This window comes from Caretta caretta, chromosome 3 (assembly GCF_965140235.1).
Source record: "Caretta caretta isolate rCarCar2 chromosome 3, rCarCar1.hap1, whole genome shotgun sequence".
NCBI classification, from domain to species: domain Eukaryota; kingdom Metazoa; phylum Chordata; order Testudines; family Cheloniidae; genus Caretta; species Caretta caretta.
In genome coordinates this window covers 146,215,617-146,236,452 of record NC_134208.1, presented here as the reverse complement: position 1 = coordinate 146,236,452, position 20,836 = coordinate 146,215,617, and the positions used below count along the sequence as shown (strand labels likewise).

General features: G+C 40.0%; 1 protein-coding gene across 1 annotated transcript in view; it reads right to left on the bottom strand.

Moving 5' to 3' along the window:
• Nucleotides 1-8,312, bottom strand: part of LOC125633843 (visual pigment-like receptor peropsin) — a 46,052-nt gene extending 37,740 nt beyond the window's left edge. The window contains exon 1 of the mRNA XM_048843701.2: nucleotides 8,192-8,312. Within this exon, the coding sequence (XP_048699658.1) occupies nucleotides 8,192-8,312 (121 nt within the window). The remainder of the gene's footprint in view (nucleotides 1-8,191) is intronic.
• Between the last annotated feature and the right edge of the window lie 12,524 nt (nucleotides 8,313-20,836).

The following is a 20,836-nucleotide window of genomic DNA, read 5'->3' as shown; positions in this document are numbered from 1 at the left end:
ACCTCTGTAGCACAGCGAATTAGGAGAATTTTCAGTTAAAAGAGAAGTTAAATGAGAGAGAGGAAGAGATCTGTTCCCATGAAGAAACACAGACCTTTCTCAGATTTGAAACTAGAGAGAAATCTGGAGCATGATAGTGTGAGAGAGCGTAATGGGGGTACTTTATAATAAATGCAGACACTTCTTGGTGAGTGAAATTACAGAGCAACCTTGTGCATGGCACAGCCACAGGTGGAGGGAGTTGATTTTACTAGAAGCAAGCAGACAAGCTTTCTCTGCTGCGTCGAACATTTGAGATGTGTGAAGTGGCTTGCAATTTGAATGTGTTAATGTACTGAGCAACAAACTGAAGGGAAGTTATTCTAATTACATCAAATTCTAAGGCAAGCAGTGACACCCTCATAAAAATACTCCAGAAACAAGCGCCATCTGGTGTTTTTGCATGTAACAGCAAAGAATTCCCGCTACCAAGGATCTGTTAAAATTGTATACATTACCAGACCATTGAGCATGCAACACTGAACCCTGTATCATCATTGATGTGCCTTTTTAAAGTCACAGACTATTATGTACATAAACCAATACAAATAGTTTAGTTTACAAAACAATTTAGAAGAGGATCAATAAAGGACAAAATGCAATATAGTGAAAAAGAAAAGCAAGGGCTTCACCATCAGTGACATTGGGGGGAATTCCCCCCAATTGCTTTGCAGATGGCACATGTATCAGGATAGATCACATTTGAGGAAAGAGCCTGGAAAGAAACATCTGGTACATGAACAACTAAGAGGTACTTGTATTCCCGTGTGGTGAGTCAATAAAATAGTGGATAAAGGAGAACCAGTTGACATAATTTATTTCAACTTTCAAAAGGCCGTTCACAAATGCCCTCACAAGAGGCTACTTAAAAAAACAGAGGAGTCCTGGAGTGAGGGGCAAGCTCTGCAATAGATCAGAAACTGGCTAAGAGCGAGAAAATAAAGAGGAATTTGCTAGTGATCAATATAAATCAGAAGTTAGGAACTGTAGAAAATTGATAAAGGAAGCAAAGTGACATCAGGAGAAATCTATGGCCGGTCTCTCAGGAGGATGTCAAACAGAGCTACTAAAGTTACACATTTTTAAATCAGCAGGTTAAGATAATTTACATCCAAGAGTTTTAAAAGAGCTAGCTAAGGAGCTCATAATTTTCAAAAAGTTTTGGAGCACTGGAGAAGTTCCAGAAGACTGGAAGAAAGCTAATGTGTCAATTTTTTAGAAGGGTAAACACAATGACTCAGGAAATTATAGACCTGTTAGCCTGACATTGATTCCAGGGAAGATAATGGAGCAGCTGATATGGGACTTGATTAATAAAGAATTAAAGGAAGGTAAAATGTAATTAATGCAAATCAACATGAGTTTATGGAAATAGGTCCCGTCAAACTAACTTGACACCCTTTTTTGATGAGATTTCAAGTACAGTTGATGAAAGTAGTGTTGATGTAATATACTTAGACTTCTATAAAGAGTTTGATTTGGTACCATACAACATTTTGATTAAAAAACTAGAATGATATAAAATTAACAAGGCATACGTTAAATGGATTAAAAACTGGCTAACTGATAGAGCTCAACATGTAACTGTAAACAGAGAATCATCTTTGAACAGGTATATTTCCAGTGCGGTCGCATAGGGCTCAGTTCTTGGCTCTATGCTATTTAACATTTTTATCAATGATCTAGAAGAAAACATGAAATCATCACTGATAAAGTTTTTAGACGACAAAAAACTGGGGAACTGGTAAATAATTAAGAGGACAGATCACTGATTCAGAGCACTCAGATTTCCTGGAAAACTAGGCACAAGCAAACAATATGTATTTTAATATGGCTAAATATAAATGTAGGAACAAAAATTTAGGCTACACGTACAGGATAGGGGGATCTATCCTGGGAAGCAGTGACTCTGAAAAAGATTGTTTGCCAGAGGCTGAGAATGGGCGACAGGGGATGGATCACTTAACAATTACCGGTTCTGTTCATCCCCTTTGAAGCACCTGTCGGAAGACAGGATACTGGGCTAGATGGACCATTGATCTGACCCAGTATGGCCATTTTATGTTCTTATATGGGGGGCATGGTGGATAATCAGCAGACCATGAGGTCCCAGCGTGACACTGTGGCCAAAAGAGCTAATGCAATCAAAGGATGTATAAACAGGGGTCTCTCAAGTAGGAGTAGAGGTTATTTTACCTCTATATTTTGCACTGCTGCAACCACTGCTGGAATAAGATGTCCATTTCTGGTGCCCACAATTTAAGACGGATGTTGATAAATTGGAGAGAGTTCAGAGAAGAGCCAAGAGAATGATTAAAGAATTAGAAAACATGCCCTATAATGATAGATTCAAAGAGCTCAATCTGTTTGTCTTAAAGAGAAGGTTAAGGGGTGACTTGATTACAATCTATAAGTCTCTACATAGGGAACAAATATTTAATAATGGACTCTTCAGTCTAGCAGAGAATGGTGTAACACAATCCAATGGCTGGAAGCTGAAGCTAGACAAATTAAGTTGAGATTGGATGCTTGAGAGATATGCTTTAGGAATTATTCTGAGGAACTTCTATGGCCTGCGCTATATAAGAGTTCAGACTAGATGCTCTTCTGGCCTTGGAATCTATGAATCTTCAAAAAGGCCAACATTTTACGCTAGCCTAGATCAAAATGGCAGCATTTTAAAAATAGTTTACTTTTGCTGCCATGTATGTGACACTCCAGTAAGCATTAATCAGGTCTGTGAAGCTGCTCATAACTTGATGTCAGCATTATTCTGGCAATGACAATCTGTTCTGAGAATGTCATGTTTGTGCTATCTTTCATTCACTGACTGAACTCAATCTGCTGCGGGAGAGTTTTGTTGATGCTCTTATTGAAATAAACCAGAACATCCTGTCACACTCATCACACATCCTGATTCAGATTGCTCTTTGCTGGAGCAAGCTGCATAATAAAACAAAAGCTAACAAACAAACAAATAAATAAAATCATCCTCAACCTCTTTACTGCAGACATAACAAACTTGGAAACAAAGCTGGGACAGATGGTGGGTTGTTTTTTTTTTGTTTTTTTTTTTTTTTTAGAAAAAACATGAGATTGCATTTGTGAAAAGAAAGGAGAACACTGTCAGGGTCTCTGAAAGACATCAGAAAAACAACAACATAGTCACGCTTCCTAGATTGCAAGCTCTTGGGAGCAGATTTCACACTTGGCTATCATATCTTCCGGTGGCAGTCTTCATGCCAAGCCAGAACAGAACACCTCCTCCTCTGCCCTTAGACTTCTCAACATCCAGTCTGGGACTATTGCGGTCCCCTTATTTATGAAAAACTGTGTAGGAGTAGAGTTAGCACATTCAAATTGCAACCCATCAATATGGCACTGTAAACACAGACAGCGCACCAGTAGGAACTAGTGGGGGAAAGACAGTAAAAGTGAAGTGTCAGGCTCAGCTGGCAAAATTGACACTACTGTTATCGGAGGCAAATGACCTGCTGTTTGGGGCAGAAATTGGATTGGGTAGCTAAATTTGGAGAGGCCATGAATTAAGACAAATTACTGATGCACTAGAGGAATTGTGTACTAAATATGCCCTTTTGTTCATGACAAGAAAGAAGCAAAACTGTAGGTTACAGGGAATGCTACTCTAAAATTCTGCTCAGGTAGACTACGGCCTTATACACTGAGAGACTTTATGAATCATTGGCTCAAGGAACAGGAATAGAAAGAGAAAATCTCCCATGTGGCTCAGAATGGTTCTGAGTATGCTACATTTATAAGAATGCCATGGAATGAGATTATGCTCCAATTGTATTGTAATTCATTGCGGTTTTGCCTGTATAAACAGGACCAAGTCAATTTAAGGGTACCGTGCTATAGCCCTGCTTTTTTCAATCATAGGTTAAATGGCATTGTTTTTGTGTTTGGAAGTAGTCCTTTCTAGAGGTCAGAACACAATTATTTTTATTTTTTTTTCTGACTATGCTTTTCCACGATTATAGATTGCTTTTTGTTTGGATTTTGTTGTTGAGGAAGGAGACGGCTTACAAACAAACATATTGGAAGAGGTTTGCCCAAGAAGTAAAATTAAAACACATTGTTTAAAAATGATCTAGGCTAGGAATGGCAGAGTTGTCATTAAAAACTATTCCAGATCCGAAAAGTTTCTAACCTGCTTTTCACCCTGCCCTTTCATGTTTAAGATCACAATATTCTGGTCCTATTTTCAGGAATTGGTTTGTTTGTTAATTTTCTCTGGGGTTTGAATTTTTGTGTAGTTGTTTTGTTTTGAGGGATTTTTCTGTGGGAAGGACAGGTCAAAGAAATAGGTCTTACATTTTGTTTTGACTGTGTGGAGATTACATGGATATGCTGATTACAGCGGAGTTAATAAAATAGGAAAACTTGAAAATATATTCGTATCAAATTGTCTAAAACATTTTGGGTCCGTTTGAAACAATATTTTGGGGGTTTTCATTTTTTTTTTCTGATTTTGGTTGACTGAACATTTATTTTTTCAAATTTTTCATTTTGATTCAGTCTTTAAGGCATTTTTCAGCCTTTTTTTTTTGGTTTTGTTTTCTTGAAAAAATTGGCCACATTTGAATTTGAAATGTCATTTTGAAACAAAAGTCAAGTTTAGAACTCATTTGAAAAAAAATCAGTTTTTTCCTCAGCCAAAACTATTTGTCAAATTCTACCTGAATTTGCAAGTAGATCTAGAGTACCAAAAAACGCACTTTTTGAAAAAAAAATCTGTTGAAAATAATTCATCCAGCTCTATTGTGATATCTCCTGCGAAGAAAGAATGAGTCCCTAAGTACAGTATTTGGAGTGCTGAAGTCCCTCAAATATGTATGTGGTAAAAAAAAAAAAGTCCCACAAATATGTATGTGGATAATTAACCACAAACTTTATTGAAATCTCAGGATTCAAGCGAGTAGGACACCTTCTTTAGCAGGTGCCAAAGTACAACAACTGTCTTTCACAGGCACCATATTAGCAGGATATTCTGTATAAACATGATACTTGTTCTGGGTTATTGCTAATTCAGATGATCTCTTATGGCTGCCTGCTGTAAGCCAGACACCTGAGTATAATACATATACACTGAATGATCTTCCTTCCAGAGCAAGCTTTGCTCCTTGAAAGCCCTTATGAGCAAAAAGTGACAATGTAAAAAATAACACCTCCTTATACCACAGCCCTGCTTCCTGGGTAGAATTACTTGTATCGTCTGACTTTACTGACATAAATACTACGGTTAACATTGCAGAACAAAGTCAATACAGCTATGGGAAAGTGAGGTAGAGTATCTCCTGTTTGTTACATCATCAACAGAATGTATAATTAAGTTCCAAATGGAAAATTGTACATATCATTTGCACTTGACCAACACCTCTAAGACACCTCAGTTGGACAAGTTTTACTGTTGATTATACCTGAGCTAGAGTGAATAGGGCTGCCAATTATGAAACTTCTCTACTTATAAACGTGGGGTATCTGCAGTGGAGCAATTGAGAGCTAACAAACATGGAAACCTTTGCTGCCATATTTAAGGAGTCGGTTATCATAGTAGGACCACATTTTAAAAAAGTACAGGGCAAAAAGCAATAGAGAAACTTGGTTATGAGTAGAGTTTAGGCCTTAAAGCAAGAAGTTAGATGAAATGTAGCTCTGAATCCAAAGCTTGGGAATGTTTGAATCTAGTGTGTTGATTCGTACCTCTGTCTAATTTCAAATAAACATAAGAATTCATTGGTCCTGTAATATATATAATAGAAGTGCACTAGAAATGTGAAAATGTTTAAATATGCATATGGATGAGATGCTAGCGAGTAGAACTGGCAAGGAAATAATTTTTTAAGGGAATAAAGAGTAACAGAATACATTTTTTTTAATTGGCATCAAAAAAATTTCTTCACACATTTCCAGGTTTTGACTGAAACCAGCATTTTTTGGTTCTCAGCAATCCTAGAAACAAACCATTGTGGCCAAAAAACTGAAATGTTCAGCTTTATGTATACCTCATCCCCACCCCATACCCCCCAAAATAGTAAGAAATTGACATTTACCTCAGAAATATCTGTTTTAACAAAAACGGCATTTTTCATTTAAAAATATTTTGAATGAAAAATTTCAATCGTCTCTACTAGCTAATCATTTGTGAGACTTTGAGGTGGTCCACAGGATCAGTAGGAATAATGTCTGCTTGGGAAATTACTAGCTTTTCCAGCAATAAAACAAATCAGAATGTATTCACTACTGAAGTTAACAGTGAGTGTACTAGAGCCTTCAGATTCACAAATCAAGGATTGATTTGTCCCAATATGTCAACCAGCTCTAAGCACACTGAGAAATTTCCCAAAAGAGAAGATTTGTAAAAGAAAGGGAAAACTCTTTTTATTATTCTTCAGTGTATCATTTTTATTTCTTTAGCGAAACCTGCAGCATCAAACTGCTGGGGAGGAGTCTGGTGGGTACAAGTAATCACTGTATCCCATTCTCAGCAGGGCTAATCAGCTAGAAGCTGATTTTGAACCACGGAAGTCAGTGTGTGTTTTGTCATTGACGTCAACAAACACAGGATCAAGCCCTAACGGAGAGCCCTCCTGTTCTTTTTGCGGATGCAGACTAACACGGCTGCTACTCTGAAACCTGTTCTAGCGTGGTTCATTCAGTAGTTGATTGTAGGGCTGTGTGCTTTCTAGGCCGCTACAGGCACGTGTATGGAAGTGTGCACATAGGTCTGGGATAAATCAGAACATCTCTACTTCCTCCTGACCACATTATTTTTATTCAGCTTCCCCATAAAGTGGCTGCCATTTTTTTCCAACTTTTTTCTGGACCGTCTTATTCTTTACGCCAACTGCATTATGTCTGCTATTTTTGTTGGTAAAGATGCCAGTCTCATATAGATATAAGGAAAGGCCTTCAAGCCCCTTCATCATGGCTGTGTGGTTTCCTTTATAAGTATCAGGTGGTGGTTTGCAGCTGCTGGTGGTACCGGGGGGGAATACATGATAAGCTTAGAAAAAGAAAAGCTTACGTAGCGTGATTATTTAATTTACAAGCCTGTTTCTCAATGGTTGTACTCAGGAACTATTTCTATGTACATTTACATTGGTATGGAGTTCTCATTATGCGCAACGTCTTCTATATGCCGTTTCATTTCTTTATCATTTATAAACATAGATAGCTTGATTAGATAGAATCAATATAAAGCTAGGACGTGATTGTGACATTCTCTGGAAAACAGTTACCTTTTGATATTGTTTCAAATGAAGTCAGAATAATAAATGGCTATTTTGATTTTCTTTGTCAACTGGTACATCTACATTCTTCGAAATTTCATAAAGTCTGCCTATAGAACATCAGATACGGTAATTCACCATCATCCTGCACTGAGTTTGCTGTAAATTACAATACAGTACTTAATCAAAAAAATGTCTTAGGAACAAAGTGAGTTAATACGAGGTTCCATTTTCAATCACTTTTAATCTGAGTGTATAAAAACTGCTTTGCAATATAATCTGAATATCAAGTTTTTAGACTTATGCACATATTATTGTAACTACTGATAGTAATAATTTAGTACTTAAAGGAATTTTTAATAGACTCAGATCAAGAAAGTTTCCTCTAAATGTATATAAAATATTAGATGGAAGAATTTTACAAACAAATGTAAAATACAATGATAGAATTCTATTTCATTTAACTGAATGTATTCATTTTAGAAGCTGAACTATTTGATGAACACAATCTGAATACGGACTTCAATAAGCAGAAGTTAGAAGCAGAGAACACGAATTGAATGCCATTGGGATATTTTGAGAAAACAAGGTAATGTCATATTTTTCTGCACAAGATATTTTGTTTTTGCCCACATCTTAAATGAACCTTAGTTAAAGAAATAACTTGGACTATAATATCATATCCTTTTGCCCCCAATACAAATGTTTGCATTTAAAATAAAATAAAATGAAACAAAACACTAGCTCCCCTTTTTTTTTTGAAAGAACTTTCTGAAGAAAAATTGCAGTTTATGATATCTTGTTCCTTTGTGGATGAACACCATAGGAATCCCTTTGAACTTTAGTCCAAACTTAAAAGGAGTTTCATTTCATAAGCCATTCAGAGATACAGTACATACCTAAAGCCAGTAGGTAGAAGCCTATAATAGTCTCTCCTTGTTCTGAGACAGGAGCCTCTTTGTTCAGAAAGGTGATGTTGTTGTTCCTCCATGGTGCCTGTGGAGAAAATTGGAGAGACATTTTCAGGCAAAGCCCGTGACCCAGAAGTTGTCCTTTCGCCCCCCCTGCTTAGTCTCAAATGCCCAGTAAAAGAAAATGGTCTCTGGCTTTCTTAAACTTCTGCTCCTTGCATTCTAGGAAGCAGCGCACTGAGGCTGAAACTAAACAGGGAAATCTCAAGAGACAAGAAAGAGCTTTGCAGCCCTCTGACCTGTTCTTATTTTCTAATCCTATCTATTAATACACCTCATGAATCTGTGACCAGACCAAGGCAGCAGATTTCCTTATATCCCTGGTGCTGCTAAATGCAGAAGTCTTTAGTGACTGGAGAGAGTATATTAGACAAAGTGATGATCATTCTTTAAAATACAACTGTGTCATATAATATAATAACCCTAAGGATATATATACACAAACATGCATGCACGAGTGTATATATTATTGTACAAATACCATAATGCACCTGCTCTGCCCTCACTGAAGACAATGAGGATTACCATTGAATTCAAATGAAGAAGGTTCAGGCCCATATTTTATGAGGAGAAATATATTTTATGGATGCATTTTACTACATTCTATGAGCTACCTAAGAGTCTCCTGAAAACTGTCACTGAATAATACTGTGCTCCACCACTGGTCCATTTGCTCGATTGCACTAAAAATCATCAGTTTCACTTTGCAGAAATTGCGAGCTAAAGCTTTGGAACAAAGGTTTAGAATCTGGGCAGATGATGTAGTTTCAAGGTGGATGTGCATGTTGATTTCTGAGCAGAAGCCTCCAGTATAGTGGCTAGTGAGCCCTGTCATTTGATGGGGGATTCCATGTCAGGTTACCAGGGCCAGGCAAGAAAGTTCAGACTCTCACCAGTGTGTCTGTGTATCCCACCTAAACTCTCTGAATGTTACTTCTGGTAGATTTATTGTGGGCCACATTAGCCCCAGTGTGTAATAACCTAACTCATCAGTTTTATTCTCATATAGCAGAGGAAATCAGTTTGCTTCAATGCAAATACAGTTGTTTCATAGGCAGGGCTGCTGTTAATTAGAAAAAAAACATCATTTTCTTTCTGTTTTGTAGGCAATATGAAATAGCATGGGTCTGATTTTCAGAGTGCTGAGCACTTGCAGCTTCCACCAGAATTGGAGATGCACTGTGCAGCAGAGAAATGAGATTTGCCTCATTTTGAAAGCAGCCACTGCATGTGATTTCAGGGGCTCACCATTTGTTTTATTTAGTCTTCACTGAAGATACAGTCTTCTAATGATTATTAGTTCTTTTGGATGCATTGGCCCAATTATAGGCTGGATTCTGATATCAGTTATGCTGGATTAACTCCCTGGAACCAATGGAATTACTTCAGATTTTCATCAGTGCAACAGAGATCAGAATCTGCCCCCACATTTAGCTCTACCCAACTCCCTGCTATGAGATAACTACTTATAATACCGCCCCGGATGTGACTGATGTCTTATCTACAGCAGGGGTGGACATTAGGTGCCTAAATACCTTTCTGAATCTCTTGTTAGGTTTCTTTTTTTCACACTGGTATAGAAAGCCCACGTAGCTGCATCTGTGCACATCCCTAGCACAGATACATTGCACTGATGTAAACTGAGATGTGCACTGGTGCAGTTCACACCAGTTTCAAACTGGGTTAAACCACAGTGGTGCAAGTCACAGTTTTTGTTGCTGCGGCATGTCTGCACTAAGGGCTTGCACCAGTACCGGAGACCCCAATGTAAAGATTGTTTGAGCCTTATAGAATCAACCTAAAACTATCCTATTACATGAAGAAAAGCAGAGCTTCTGTTTCATTGGACTTCAGCTTTCAAAAGTTAAACTTCATCCTTACTGAAAAGAAGATGCTGCATTGTGGATCCTGGGTGTGATGAGCACTAGAAAGAGGAAAGCCCATTTCACTACAGAGGTGGTTTACTGGGATGGTACAGTCAGCCCAATGCCTACCACAAACCAAGCTATTATTTAAAAAAAAAAAAGCCCAGATCAAGCATGTCCTTGGCTCCATGAGTGAGTTTGTCTCGTCTCCTTTGGTGCAAAAACTCTCTGGGCCGTTCCCCTAATGATCCTAGCCTTGCACTGATTAAGAGAGTCCTGCTCAGCACTTACTAGCAGGTAATCCCAGCCTGCTTTGCTTCTTAGAGGGCTAACAGGCTTTTCTCCTCAGGCCTATTAATACAACATATAAATACATAAAGTCATACCCTTTATAGACGTTCAGCATCATCAAGATACAGCATTACATACCCATTCTAATCCCTCTGTGCAGGGATTAGAATGCTGAAAAAGCCAAAATCCAAATAATTGTGAAGAAACCCAGGTTTTTCCCTCTCAGGGACTCCAAACAGCTAACCTACCCCACTTGTGCCACTCCCCAGAGGAAGAAGCCTGTTCCTACATGCCTCAGTCTCAGGCAGCAGACCAGCCTCAGGCAGCTGTACTTGGTGAAAGGTAGACAAATATTTACTTGCAAATTTCTCTTAATCAATTATTTGTTTTTATCTCTGCTGCTGCAGACATTTAATACCTTACTTCAGGCTTTTCCTTCATTTGTCATTAAGCCTGTCATCCTGAGGGGGAAAAGAAAATAAAGAGGATAATAATAAAAGATGTTGCAGCATCTTAGAACAGGCAGAGGAAGATACATCGATTTTTGTCCGCATGTAGGCAATCCCCTATCCATATCTGCTAAGGGGGAGGGGAGAGAGGGCACCCACATAGACTCAATTCATCCTGTTTCAGACACAATAGAATAGGTTTAGCCAAAGCCAATTCCTGTATCAGAAAGTGGGATTCTTGCTCTCTCCTTAATGCATGTCTCTGAAATGACTTCAACCCCTGGGCCAAGATTTTCAAAGATAGGCACCTACATCCATTTAGGCATCTAAATAAATGGCCTGATTTCCACAAGTGCTGAACACCTACCAGCTCCCATTGACTTCAGTGGGAGCTGCGGGGTTCACGTCCCAGGTTCATTTAGCATATGGTGACTCTGTCCCAAGTACCGAAACACAGTGCTGCAAACACTGCAGCAAAATGAATCGAGACCTGAATTATACAGGTATTCAAAACCCCTATGGCAGGGGTGGCCAACCTGAGCCTGAGAAGGAGCCAGAATTTACCAATGTGCATTGCCAAAGAGCCACAGTAACACGTCAGTAGCCCCCCATTAGCACCCCGCTCCCAGAGCCTTCCATCCACCAGCAGCCCCACTGATCAGCACCTCCCGCTCCCTCCCCGCACCTTCCGATCAGCTGTTTCGTGGCATGCAGGAGGTTCTTGGGGGGAGGTAGAGGAGTGAGGGCAAGGCAGTCTCAGGGGAGGGGGTGGGAAGGGGTGGAGTGGGGGCAGAGCCAGGGGTTGAGCAGTGAGCACCCCCCGGCACATTGGAAAGTTGGTGCCTGTTGCTCCGGCCCCGGAGTCGGTGCCTATACCAGGAGCCGCATATTAACTTCTGAAGAGCCGCATGTGGCTCCGGAGCCACAGGTTGGCCACCCCTGGCCTACAGTGTACTCTAATGGCCAAAGTACTGGGTGACCATGGCCACTTCCCCATGCCTTAAGTTCTCATTATATGTTATCCCCTCCACAGCAACCAGTGAGGCAGCCCTGACTTCCTCCATCCTCTCTCCACCACAGTTGAGCTAACTAGTGATACTAGCAGTGGCTTGTCTTCCATAGCCTTTGCACTTACCTGTGGACAAGGTAATTATGCTCAATCCCTGTGTATGAGTAAAAAGATTCTTTTGCCCTCAGCTCTCCTGTGCAACTATGCACGCAATCTTATTAGCCACTAGACTGTAAGCTATTGCAGACATATTTCAGTAAGAACAGAACCTGTTCCCACTGATGTTAATGGTCATTTTTTCCACTGATTTCAATTGGAGCTGGATCAATCACTATCCCTAAATCTTCTATTTGAAGAGCTTGCCCCATGGAATCAACAAAGCCAGCAGTAGCTGGCTTTGGTAGACATCAAATAAAAGAGAGTTAGATTCACTGCCACCTATTATTCCACATGTAAACTAGGTACATTTTGTTTGGGACTTTAAGAAATCTGTAGCCAGAGGTCTCTATGCTAAATCATTTATGAAGATGCGGAACATCACCAGTCCCAGTACAGAGCCCTGGGGGACACTGTTATTCCCCCCTCTTCATTATGAAAACTGATAATTTATTCCTACTCTTTGTTTCCTGTGCTTTAACCAGTTAGTTGTCTATGAGAGGCCTTTCCCTCTTATCCCATGACTACTGTGTTTGCTTAAGAGCTAATTGTGAGGGACCTTCTCACAGGCTTTTTGAACATCCAAATATATCCACTGGATCACCCTTGTCCACGTTTTTTGCCCCCTTCAAAGAATTCTAATATATTGGCGAGGTATGATTTCCCTTTACAAAAGCAATGTTGACTCTTCCCCAGCAAATCATGTTCATTTATGTGTCCGATAATTCTGGGTTTGTTTTTTTTTTAACTATAGTTTCAACCAATTTGCCTGGTACTGAAGTTAGATTTACTGGACTGAAATTGCCAAGATCACCACTGGAGCCTTTTTGAAAGCCTCCAGTCATCTGGTACAGAAGCTGATTTAAGTGATGTATGCTGATTTATGTTATAGCCTCAGGATTGATTTCCATCTGAATTATAGAATTCTTTGTCAGTACTTGTATATAATAAAGAGAGAAAGCCTCTTCTCGGAGTAGAGAGCATAGTAGAATTCTTCCTGGTCTAGCATCATTGTTACTGTCTTTTCCAAGTCCTCACGTTTTGCAGTGAGGGACTGTAGTTTGCTGTCCTTCAGTTTCCTCCATAAGCTCTGTGGTGGTATTTACTGCCAAGGTCATGCTCTTTGGCAAACGCTCACACTGTGTTTCATATGTCACCAATTCCAGCCTTTTATTCTTTTCAAGGAGCACATGTTGCTTCAGTGGTGATCAAATTTACCAACCACACCCAAATTGTCATCATGTGGATTTGCTAATCTTACGAAGTGCCCTGGAGAGATTAGAACAGTGGGGATGCTGGCAATGAGACAATTTTAAAAAGAAAAATAAAACACCGTTGTGGAGTGGAGGAATCCATGTGTGTTCACGTGTGATGATGTTTGGGTGGGAAGGCATGTGAGTTGAGATTGATGTGGATGTAGACGGTGGTTTAACTGCTGATTTCCTTGATGTTAGTGTCTGTGTTGATGCAGTTGAATCCCCTGAACTGTAAAATAATTTCTGGGGCCCAGAATTTAAGTGAATCTCATTTCTAGGTATTATTCTCTAAGGAAATATTTATTTAGATCCACTACAAAATATTTCTCACTGAATGTCCAAGTGCCAAGGTGGTTCACTGACTTGCCTAGGGCACTGATCCATGTGGTAGGCGGCAGTTCTTCCAGAATATTTAAATTATGAGATGGTAATTCTATGTTTAGTGATAATCCTTTGGAATGAAGGAAGCATGATCTCTGTTTACAAAGGTTTTTACTTCTGAGTCTGGGAAGATGTGTATTATATTCCTTTTTGTTTCAGTTGTGAGTGCTTTAGGCCATAATGCTGCTGAATTTCTACTGAAAAGTCTGGATCAGACTATTACTATGACAACTCCTAAATGTCCATGGCATGGTTAATATCTTCAGCATGATGTCATAGTCTAACACTTTCACAGTAATTGAGTTTGGGGTGATGAAGTGCCTTGGGGTCTTGTTGGAACACCACTGCATGCACCCTTTTGATACTGAGGGCGAAGACTCCAGTGTAAGAGGTCTTACAAGATTTTTTCTGCATTTTGCTGAATCATTTTTCTGTGTTTTCAGCAAGGCCTTAGATCCCAACAATGGCCAATGACTTTCAGACAACAGGACAGTAATGAAACAGAAGTGGGTCCTAAGTGCAGGCAGTTAAACTCCTGCTGGAAGGCATTTAATCCCTTCATTTCCAGTAAAGGGAGTCCAACTGCTCTGGCGTTTATCAGACTACACATTAATCTCCCAAAGAGGTGGCGGGAATGGGAATGGGAAGGGTAAGTCAAAAAGGTTTCACATCCACCCTCCTCTTAGTCTCCCTTCATGGTGTATAAATTGCATCCTCCTGCTGCCATGTCCACCCAGTGCAGAGACCTGCTGAGAGCTAAGGGGGTTTTTACTTTCCAAACCTTTCCTCTTAGAGTCTCATTGCTTTTACATCATGAATAAGGGAATAAAATCAATCTTGATCTCTTAGCAGGATAATACTTCACCCTAACCCAGTGTAGTAAAGCAGAAATAATGTCAGAAAAACCAATTTTTCAAAAATGAAAGGGCCTGAAGCTCAGTATAAATTCTAAATGCTGAGGGCCATATGCTGCTGCTCTTACTCAATAGGAGCAGTGTCTTATTCTGCAAGTAAAGCGATTGACTTATCCTGGCATGGGGCAAAACTGATTTTGATTCTTTCAACCATAATGTGAAATTGATCTTCATAGGGCTACTTGCAGAGGAAGATACTACACAATCTAAGGGTGGCAGAACCTGAGCCTCTAGTGCACACACAATAGGCTTCAAAGGCACATTGCAACAAACACCGTCGTCAGTCACACCAGTGCAAATCTGGAGTATGTGTGGATTTACATTGCTGTAAATAAAAGCAGGATTTGGACCATTCACTGCACAATTAAGAGAATTTTAGAGAATCTAGCAGAAGCTGGTCACTCAAATTCTGTACATAGGGTACACATCTTATAAGTAATTAATTTGCCTGACAAGCTGGAAAATGCCAGCACTTAAGGGTTAAATTAGTACTCATTATTACCACTGGTAGATCAAGACAGATTTTTGAAGTGAACAATAATCTCTGCCCGCCCAGATTTATGACAGGCTAATAAAGCACTTTTTTATGGACGTTCTAAATCAGCCAAAGTTCTCTGAGGTAGCATGCAAAACTGGCTTACGAAGGATGTAAACCAACAGGTAGCTTCTCTTTGAGATGCTAAAAATGTGCAAGAAACTTTTAATCACTATCCAACTCTCTAAACTGTTTTACTGACAATATCCCATCACAACAAGCCACATATCAATGTGCTATTCACTGACCTCAGAGACAATCTCGCATTAGTAAACTATAGTACATTAGTTCAGTACATCATAGTGAAATATCATAAAAACTATAATTTATGCAAGTGGTTTGTGATGTTGTATAACGTCTAACCAGCATCTGATTTCCCTGAGGTACACTAAATAATTCGGACATTGCCAGGGGAAGGGATTTGCCAAGAAAACTTGCTAGTGTCTGGCAAGATTATATACAAATGGCACCTGGCAGTTGAATCAAAGGGGTTGGAGGAAAAGATATGCCAAAGAAAAAGGTTAAAATCAAATAGAAGCAGGTATATTCTTTAGCACTGATTTGTCACATAAAAGGCCACTGAAAATATGTGGGAATTGATAGCAAGTTCTACTGAATTTTGCTCCAGATTTTGTGGGGACTTTTTAAATGTATAAATCTGTGGGGATTTTTAAAGCAAATTCAATAAATATACACTAAAATGTATTGGAAAACTATTTACATTTTTAATGGATATTTTAAAATAGAATATACTTATTTCACCCAATCCTGGCTGTTTTCCTGTTGTTGGTGATGTTTCGGAAGGGCTGTAAAGTCTTTTCATTAACAGTTTCACTTTGAAAATGGCAAGCAGTTTAGACCCTGATCATGCAGTGAGCTGATCCATGCACAGCACTGTTGACTTCAGTTGGAGCTGCAGGGACTCAACACCTCTGAAAATCAGGCTCCAAAATGAGTTATATTGGGCCCCAAAAATTGAGGAACCAAAAATTAGTGACATTTGAAATCAGGAGGAATTCTGGATATGGAGGGATTCCAGTGTCAAGTCCTTGGATTGGTCACTGTTCCCTGGAATACCACTTATCAAAAGCACCCGGATAGGGTCTGATCAAAAGCCTATTGAATTCAATGAAAAGATTCCCTTTAATTTCAATAAGCTTTGGTTCAGGCCCATGTTGCCTAAAAATATGACAAAAGGTTGCATAGGAGCCACTATGCAAACTATTTGCGATTGGAATGCCTTCCTTCACTGGTGGGTTCCTCCATTGGCCGGTTATGCTGGTCTTAGGGCCATAGTTCACCAGTGGCAGAAAACCATGTCATTGCACTGCACTGGAGGCTCTGGACCAATATTTTACCTACTCACCTAAGAACATGAAATAAAAATATTTGTCTACACCTCTTCTGTCTTTTTTAGGTCCATTAATTACTCATAGGAAATATGCACCCGATTCTGCTATTTCTTTCATTGTTGTGATTCCACTGCTTTCTATGGAGCTACCTCTGATCTGCACTGCTGAGAGACTAAAATCAGATCCAGTGTTTGCCTATTAAACAGGGTAATGAAAACAACCTGGATAAAATTTACAGCTCAAAGAAATGTTTGAATTTAACCCTACATTATGTGCCCACTCTGTCAGCACATCATGAATCCAAGACACATGATATCCATAGCACCAACTCATATTTCAGCCCTCCTGTCCATTTTCTTCTCAGTTTTATCTAAGAAAATGAATACTTAACATTGTTTAAATCAATTATTGTAACATCTGCTTCAGCTGTCATGATTTAAACTGAGTTATAGCCTCTTTTGGATCCTTCTGCTCCTCAGTTTCCTCTTTATTCTCTTTAGCCTTGAAATTAAATGTTCTCCTGAAGCACTGCACCATGCAGTTAGATAAAGCTGGTAAATTGCTGGTTGAAGTAAGGCTTGTCTTTACGGATTGACACAACAGAGTCATAATATTAAAATAAATAAGCTCTTATGAGATCTTGCTTGTAAATCACTGTGTATGGACACAGGAGCCTTTGCAGCTTCAGGTAAAGGCTAGGTCAATACTGAAGGAGAGCTAGTTAAAAAAAATGAAACATCAAAGGGAAAATTCACTCTTGTGCTGAGTGCCTGACCAAGGCCCTGTGCACCATTTAACTCCCGCTGAAATTATAACACAGGCCTGTGCACTGAGCTGAATCTACTCAAACTGAATACAGTGGGCAATGTTAAAAATTTAACTATTATTATTTGTATTATAGTAGCATCAAGAGGCCACAGTTGAAATCAGGGCCCATAGATAAATGTGGTGACAGTCTCTGTCCTGGAGAGTTTACAGTGTAAACAAACAAAGGCTAAGACAGGCAACGTGTGGGAGCTGAGGCACCTAGGCACGAGCGGTGAAGTGACTTACCTAAGATCACACAGCAGGTAAACGGGTGGTGAGTTATATGGGCCCATGGTGCCCATGCTCCAGCAATATTCAGGGCGCAAGGGCCTGGCTCTACCAATGTTTGGTGCCAGGTCTCTCCCCTGGCCCGGCCTGCTGCCCCGAGTGCCTCCCCCGGCATGTCCCTGCCTGCCGGTGGGGAAAGGGCTGGGGGGAGTCCTCCTCTCTGGCCCCAGCCCCAGGGCAGCCTGCCTGCACCCCAAACTCATCCCTGGCCCACACCCCCAGTCAGAGCCCATCCCCTGCACCCCAACAATCTGCCTCAGCCCTGAGCCCCCTCCTGCACCATGAACCCCTCATCCCTGCACTCGTGCTGAGCCCCTCCCATACCCCAAACCCCCCTCATGGGGGAGGCGGGACTTGGACCCATTCTAGGCACCACCAAAAATTATACAAACCTGCTGCCCCTGAGGTAAATGGCAAAGCTGGGAATAGAATTCAGGTGTCTTGACTCCCAGTCTCATGACCTAGCCCAGAACACATTGCCTTTCCAGTGTACACACTGATTGTGGCATAGTGGTATCTCCTTTGTTAATTGTAGGATGATACTATGATTATTGCAGGTTCCTGTGCTGACAACTGTTGAGGTTTTAATGGCACCTCCTGAAAAATCAGTCTTCTTATTGTTTTCACTACAGTTGGTTGCAGAATTTCAAAGGGCATTCATCCTGTATTTTACCTCTCTAAAGTCCAGGTATACCATCTTGGTTAGTAACTGCAACAGTTTCACAAGGATTCTCTTGTTGATTATCCTCCTCATCCAGGAACCTCTTGGGGCATACAATTTTCTTATATAGTAAAATTTGTCTGTAGGCCATTGATGACAATGTTCTGCAATTTCTGTAAACTGGTTTCTCTCCTTGCTTGTGAACATGCAAAGAGTGCAAGAATTCTGATTGTGTAGTTTTTCACATGCAGTTTGTACCAAGGTAAATGCCTACACAAGGTGCAAGGCAGTGAAGAATCAAATCTCCTAACTTCCTGTCCAAACTCTGAGATGCTACGCACCTACAATTCCCATTAAAGTCACTTAGATGTGCAGATGCTTGGCAACCATCAGAATTTAATCCTATATTAAGAGAGTATAAAGCCAGAAAAAGAGAGAGAGTGAAAGAGCAAGGTCTCCTACATAGTGGTCACCACTAAAGTCTTTGTTCTTGCTTAATTAACATTACCAGAATGTTCCCTGTGCTTAGCCAGGGGACTACCAAGAACACCATGGTAAAGTTGATTACTTGCAACCAGCAATTGTTGCCATTAAAGTTTTTAGTTCTTCTATTCCACTAGGTATGGTGGCACGGGACAGCAGCAGTAAGTCTAGGAGGTTGAGTATAAGAAAGCAGCATAAGAAAGAAGCAGATATTACTGTCCCTTGCCACAATTCTTCCTGGACTATCAGTGTCCAATAGAAAAAAGCAACTCACAATGAAGCTCATTTAGTGCTGCACTTGGAAATCAAATGGTACAGTCCTTCCCCTAGCAATCCTGTGCACAGCGGGCCTGTACAAACTGCACTGTCCTTCCTGCATTCAGCACTGCCTGCTCCCTGCACCATGGAGGTGCAGAGTGGGGTGGGGCCATGACGTTATCTCTTCCCTGTCCCTTCGAGGCGACATGTGCTTTTGGGGGTACACCACGGAGGGAGCAGAGTTCCTATACTCTTCCAAGTGCAGGGACTGTGGCTGTGCCTTTGTGTGGGGCACAAGAGCCAGTCATCATGTGGCCCATCCTTAGGAATGACACTGATGCTCAAGTACATAATTATTTTTTTATGCAGAAAATCAAATGAGAAGAAACCTGACACATTATGTAACATGATTATAATAAAAAACGAATAAATAATAAAAGGGCTACTATCAAACACAGCCCTGAATTGTTAGCCTTGCCCACAAAACCATAACTGGGATGGGAGCTTGACCCACTATTGCCATGGTGCCGAAAAGGCATTTTTGTCTCAGACCCTAACCCACGCTACTGAGTTTAGGGTGACCTTCCTGGACTAACAGGAAAACAGAAGACATTGCTAATATACCCAAGAATGTGTTGGACACAGCTGAGTCGTGGTTTACGTTTGGAAAGCACCTAGCACATTAGCAGTGCTACTAGAAACAAATAATCGCAAGTGGTCTGAGAGCCATCCACAAAAACGCACAACCAAATGAAACCAAAACCATAGACATTTTATGAATCATCATCCATTTTTGTAAACCTTTTCCCCCCCTTCCCCACAACTCTCTTCTGACCATCAGATATAACCACTTTGTTTTCTCTTACCCCAGGACTCAGCCCATATATGAATACATCAGTGTTCCTAATCCCATAATCAAAACTGCTAGAAGAAAAGGAAAAATACAAAACTCCTCCCTCCCAATTTCACTATATGAATTAGTTGACTTGTGAATAGTACTTTTCCATAGATCAAGAACTGGATTAAAAATATGCACTTAATTTACATAACGGTAGAATTCCCTTGTTGAACAGGATATATGAATATACCTTCATAAACACATTCTGGAAAATTAGTGGGACTGCTGTTTTTGGACAAACCACCTTACTTTCTCCTCCAAACGTGGGAAAGGCATCAGGAATGCAATTTCTGGGAAAGCAAACTGAGGTTTGGACTAACATTAGGTAGCCACTGGTTCTTTTGTGCGGCTGCCAAAGGAATTGTTTATAAAACCCAGGTATTTGGGCCATGTGGTAAAGAATATGAATTTCATCACAGACATTATTTCATCACATGAACAGTCTTAACAGAAGCATCGTTATGACACAGAATACAAGCATTTTGTGTAGAAACTCCATTCTGGCACAGAATTTAGGTTGATATTTTATAGCAACCAGCTTTCTGCCAATATACTGTAAATACAGTATTTTACAACCAAAGTAAAAGTATACCCTCTGTATTAGAGAGCAAACAGTAATACACAAATATAAATAGTGGGATTTTACAGAAGAAACTTTGTACAATAGTTTTTTATTAATTAAAAATGAGAGTCATGCTCATTTACAAGGCAGATTAGACAAAGTGAAAAAATATCATTATCAGTGTAATTTTGCATTAGCAAAATAGCTCTATCATAGGTTTAGAGGATCCATGCTTTTTCCCTCCCTCAAAACTGTTAAGAAGTATTAATTAGTTTTGGCCTCAGCCTTGTCCCTTCAAGCCCGCTGACTACACAGATATGACAAATCTGGAGACAAGAACTGGGTCCAAAGGCACATAAACAAGGCCAGGGTGGTCCTTTCAAGCAAGTCAAGGTTTTTTTGCTCTCG